The sequence below is a fragment of the Peromyscus eremicus genome, chromosome 15 (assembly GCF_949786415.1).
Source record: "Peromyscus eremicus chromosome 15, PerEre_H2_v1, whole genome shotgun sequence".
NCBI lineage: Eukaryota > Metazoa > Chordata > Mammalia > Rodentia > Cricetidae > Peromyscus > Peromyscus eremicus.
The window spans coordinates 62,006,308-62,012,122 of NC_081431.1; the positions used below are offsets into that span (position 1 = coordinate 62,006,308).

General features: G+C 36.9%; 1 protein-coding gene across 1 annotated transcript; it reads right to left on the reverse strand.

The window, feature by feature from the left end:
• Positions 1-207: 207 nt before the first annotated feature.
• On the reverse strand, positions 208-5,796 carry Yod1 (YOD1 deubiquitinase). Its single transcript, XM_059280139.1, has one exon. It carries the CDS (start codon positions 5,656-5,658, stop codon positions 4,960-4,962), a length of 699 nt encoding a protein of 232 aa, XP_059136122.1. The 5' UTR covers positions 5,659-5,796; the 3' UTR covers positions 208-4,959.
• Between the last annotated feature and the right edge of the window lie 19 nt (positions 5,797-5,815).

Here is a 5,815-nt window from a genome sequence, read left to right on the forward strand (position 1 = left end):
GAATTTAAACTTCAGGGGATTTAGAAAGAAATTTAGTCAGTGTAGAGAAATTCTGAATGACTTTTGGCATCAGAAAAGAGAAACACTTAAAGGGCGTGGGAATCAGGTTCACAAATCCAAGCTGTGGTCTGGGTTGGTAATATGTAACTTGAGTGTAGTATTCTTCACTGGCCCTTTGCCCTGACCCCAAAATATGCTCACACAACAATGTTTTCACTTCATTTATTCCTTTAAAACAAGTCACTTCATACATTTAGATATTGAAAAATCACATGTCATAAATAAAATTAATGCATCTTAATAACAAAGGCAAAATCATGAGTTGTATTAAATAAAGTTAGACATCTTCCAGATAGCAGCAGTGCACGAACTTTGAAAACTTGCTAGCAAGTAGACAAGGGAACATTTTGAAAGCAATACTGTCCATCTTCACTAAGAACACATTTTCTTATGCCAAAAAAAAAAAACCAACTCTTTTTCTGTTTGGCCCCTTTGCAATTATGTTCTAGAGCTCTGTATTTCAGGCTTTATGGCTGTTTTCTTATTTAAGGAGCTCTGCCTCTACTGTGTTAACACAGTCACTATAGACTATTTTTCATTTCATATCATTTTGACAAGCTATATGTACTTATTAGGCATTCTTACGGAAAAATTAATTTGGTATATATTTCCTGTGACACCTTGAGTCCTGAATGGCACGAAATGTGAACTGGAAACCCTTATCCTTTAAGTAACTTAGGGATGATACTCAACTAAACATTCTATACCAGTTCTGGTGCCAAGTCACAACATCTCAGTAGAAATTCTTAACCTCTTTACCTATAACTTAACCAAATCATACCTTCACCATACTTAAAATTCCTACGTACAGGTCAATGTGTTCAAAAACAAAAGTAAAAAAGTGTGCCATGCAAAATGCTTACATTCATGGCCATATACATTTCCTTTTTAGTAGTACTTTTTTCTATTAAATTAAGATGTAAACACCCCATAATTCAGTACCAACATAATACTTTGTTTTCCAAATGAAATATTTAAAGCACTGTAAACAAAATGCTAACTAATTTTTTGAAGAAAAAAACGACCACAATCAAGACCATCTTACATTCATTGAGTTGGATGTGCTGACATATTACAATGGTTATTAAGGAAAAAACCTGGGGCTGGGGATGCTGATCAGTGAGCAAGCGCAAAGCCCTGGTTTGGTGCCTATTACTATGAGAAACAAACTAGCTTATTCAAATCAAGTGTTCCTTCAGGTTTACAAATATTGCTTGCATATCTTACTAAAAAATCAATTTCCCTAAAATATGCTTACTTAGAAATGAAAGGTTTCATGAATCTACTCTTTTAAAAACTCTATGGTGTAAACAAAATTTGAATACTGTAAAACAAGTGACAACAATCACATTACAGAAGTGACATTTCATATGCTAGGGTACAGACCATTCTCCTAACAGTGACTGAAATTAGACTTTAGCATAAGATACAATAATTACTTATGGTAATAACTGATGGCTAGCAGCTCAAGGTTGTATCTTTCCTGTCCTCAAGATCTCTAGAAGGCTACGTAAACTTTTATTCTCTAATTTTTAAAGTGCTGCAAAAATAAGGTTTCAACACGTGAAAAATGTAATTCTTAGTATATGTAAATTTAAGAAGGCCACCTGATTTTTAATATATAATGCGTGTTATATAATGTGTGTATATGGATCACTGTTGCTTAATTTCACATACAGCCTACCGTACATTTTCCAAAAGGATGGAAAATCAACTAGGGCAGCTTGAAGGAAGAAGCTAGAAGACAAGCAAGTTAGGCATGAACAGTTAGGGGCTATAAAGGTAGGGAAGGAATGTTATCTTTGGATTGTTTTCTGGGACTTGAACTCGACAGGATATTCAAATGGCATAATGGTATTAGTTCCTAACAACAGGGCTAAGTTGGCCATTAACCATTTGTTTATGTCCATTTCTCATTCATAGAGAGCAATTAAGAAACCAACCATGAATCACTAACAAAAGATGTGGTAACATCCGGATGTCTTCATATGGCTGTCACATCACAAAACTGCCAGGGACATTCATTTGGACTAATACCATGACTAGGGAGGGCTCTTCATAAAAGCACACTGAATCTTTAATCCAAAGAAGAGGGAGGGAAGAAGGGAGTAGCAGGGGCAAAGTGTAATTGTTATTCTACCACTACTACCCTCTCACACTAACATAAACTGTCTCATTTGAACTAAAAAAGAAACTCCTGAGGACAGGCAACAACTGAACAACTGGCCAAGGGGTTCATTAGCACGAAGTTGCTTTTAATTAGGGTACAACTAAATTCACAGATCTTTCCAAATTCTCAAAATGAGTTTACTCACATTAATAAATAATTTCAAGAGCTTAATAAGCACAGGAAAAAATATAAAACAACAAATCCTTTAAATTCTATGAGGCTTACTAGCTTGTATTTATACTGAACATAAATTAATAATGAAATAATTTGCATATAATGCTTCACCTTGAATGTTCTACAACCAGAACATACTCTAAAACCAGTTTTCACGTCAGCAAATCATTAAAAAGCCCTTTTGAAAGTCATCTGACTCTCAGTGTCTACCTGGCAACTGGACAAATCAGGTAAAAGATAAAGGAGGGCAAGAAGGAACCCCTAAATAAATACTAAACAAGATGTATAAAAAACACTTAGAACGAAGAGTTTGATTTTTAAGACGCCAGTACTCATTCTTTTCTTTACATTTACTAAACTAATCCTTCTCTGTAGATAACACAGACTTAGCTTTAAAATGACAGGAATTTATCTTCAAAAAATAGAACATGCCTGACACATTATAAGTTATTCAATAAATACTTGTTGCATGAACAAACTTCTGGATCCAAAATTTTAGAAACATTGAATATGGATGCTCAAGTGGTACAGGAAGGCAAACTTTATAAATATGATGCATAAAACTCAATTTGATGGATGTTACCCAGTGTTACATTTTTAATGTACAGTTTTAAATTAAATATTTTATAGAGGAAATAAAAGAGATAAAAAATCATCTGGACCAAAGAGACTTTTGTGAAATCATTTGCACATGTCACAAATGCCAAATGTTCAGTGTCCTAAGCTCACTCATGCTATCTTTAAGGCTCAGTAAAAAAACAAAAATTAAGTATTTTCAATTTATATGACATTGCCTGACTGGCTATGTGCACAAAGGGTATTCAAGAAAAGCCATCTGGCCAGGTATGGTGGTCCCTGCTTGTTATCTCAACACTCAGGAGGCTGAGGCAGAAGGATTACTTCAAGTTTGAGGAGACTGGCCTATATAGCAAATTCCAGGCCAGCCAGAAACACATAGCGAGACCCTGTCTCAAAGCAAGAAAGAATGTCATCTGATGACTGAAGCATACTTTGTGAATTGTCCAACTGTTCCTTAAAGGAACAAAGTTTCTCTCTAAATTGTTCACTTTAATATTCCTTCATTTTATATGGTTACCATTGCCTAGTAAAAGGCTAAGGGTTGTCCTTAATTTGAAAACATTTGCTAAGATACATGGGAAAAGATGGAAGTGCTTTAAAGTACACCGATGGTTGTCTGAGCTACTTAAATAAGATCAAGGTAACAAAACTTCACAACAGTATGCCTCTTTACATTGTATGACAGAATACACACCACATTGGAACTTAAAGATCCCTGATCTTTAGAAGAATTAAGAGGTAGAAGACTTTACCTGGAAGATTCTATAGTGAAGCTAAGTTTGAGTGGGTGTGCCTTGAGGATCAATCCATCAAGCAAATGGCTACATATCTGTCACTAGGTAGCAGTATTCTGAGAGAGCTGCATAAGGCAAAGATTTTAAAACTTTTTATATTTTGGAAGTGAAACAAACCCAACCAATTATTTAAAAACTGAAAGTCAAAGATCACAGGTAAACAGAGTACTAACTTGCAGAAATGTGGACTATCCAAAAGATCAAAGTGGAGCTTGAACACTGTTATCTATGAAATCAATCAAAAGCATACCATTGACACTTTAGAGGAAGACTTGTTTGTAAGAAGTGCTTTCAGCAAACAGCTGAGGGAATTAAATCCCCTCAGACAAACTTATATGTAAAACAGCACAAGAAAAAAACAAAACAAAAACCACAATTTCAAGATACTTCTTGAATTCTAAAATAAATTAGCAATTAAAAAGGCATACCCTGCTTCATTTAAAAAATGTATCTAATGTGAGAAACACCAACAGTGAATTGCATTAAAACAAGAGGCCAACGGTCTTTTAAAGCTTCAGGAAGCTGCTTCAGGCACCTTTCCCCCTTATACATTCCACTTCTATACACTAGAACTCTCCAACAGGACCCCATTCCTGTTTTAGATAACATTCTCCAGGAACACACGCATCCCTGTAAAATTGCTTTTTATGCACTTATAAGTTGTTAGATACACTTATAAAGTCTACCAAATTGCAATATAAAAAATTTTGACAATTCTGAGTGTCTTCATTGGATGAATCAATTCAGAATTTAGAAACTTCTAACTCATTCAGAGTTATTAAAAGGAATCAACTACTGGAGATACTGCGGTGTATGTCCAGTGACCCTCCACAAAGCTTTCCACATTACCTAAAATAGGATGCTTTCTTCTATAAGTTAAAGCCGCTGGGTGCTGGTTTATAATAAATCCAGTCTTCAGGTCAGCATCAGCAGTGGCCCAAGCCACCTATTCCGTCACCCTAGTAGGAAGAGGGCATGCCACTAGTGTAGCCACACATCTGTAAACTTGCACACTAATTTTAATCTTAACAAGGATTTTCAGTGTCAGTCATACTGGTTAAGTTAAAAGGATGGTCCAAGCACTGTGTTCTTCTATTCTGTAGGGTTATGAATAGCTTATTGGAAAACCCAGAGCCTTCTGGATCTGTGAGGTAGTAGGCTCCAACTCTTATCATGAACACATCACACCTCTCCAAAGTTGGTATGGCCTGTCTCCTTGGCATGGTCCCTTGCTTCTGCTTGTCCAGTTAACCCCTTCTGACACACCATGCATCTCAGGGTGAAGCGGTTTACATCAGTAAACTGTCTCTTTTTTCTAGCTTCATCAGCTAACTCCAGGGCTTGTACAAGAACGATATCATCATTTGAGGAGAAAATGGTCAGAGGAGGCGTATCTGGATCGGGAAAGTCACGCTGAAGCGGGTCATAGTGGATGCCATCGTAGATGAGCAGCACCCTTTTGGTATACCCCGCATCTTCCCCAAAACGATCAATTCTGACGGTCTGTGTATCCACTACACATATTTCACATTGATAAAACTTAGACAGAATGGATATCTCAATGGCTCCCCCCCAAGTGTCATCCCTTTTGATCCATTCACAATACTCCTCGTTTGTTTTCCCCAGGATTGCCTCACTATAGAAGTCTGGATCGCTTGCTACAATTTGTGCTATGAGGCATCTCATGTCAGGGGCACAAGCTGGATTCAAGACTCCTCCTTCAACGACATAGTACACACTGGTAAAGAGGCAAGAGTTGTCTGCCGGGACTGCAGTTCTGGTAAGCACAGGCAGAGCTTCCCTGACATAGCTAGGAGCACCGTGTTTGGAAAATGCAGGTGAAGCTTTTGGTCTGGTGTGGTCTTCTTCAACAATCAGCATGTCACCTGTCAAAAATAAAACAAATCCAGAACTGCAGAGAAGTTACAGAGGGGGGGTTTATTAGCCAACTCGGTAAATTAGGAGCCAAATGAGTTCAGGCATAAAGTGGGTTACCAAGGAGAACAAGGCTTTGTAAACAAGAGACCAGTAACACCTA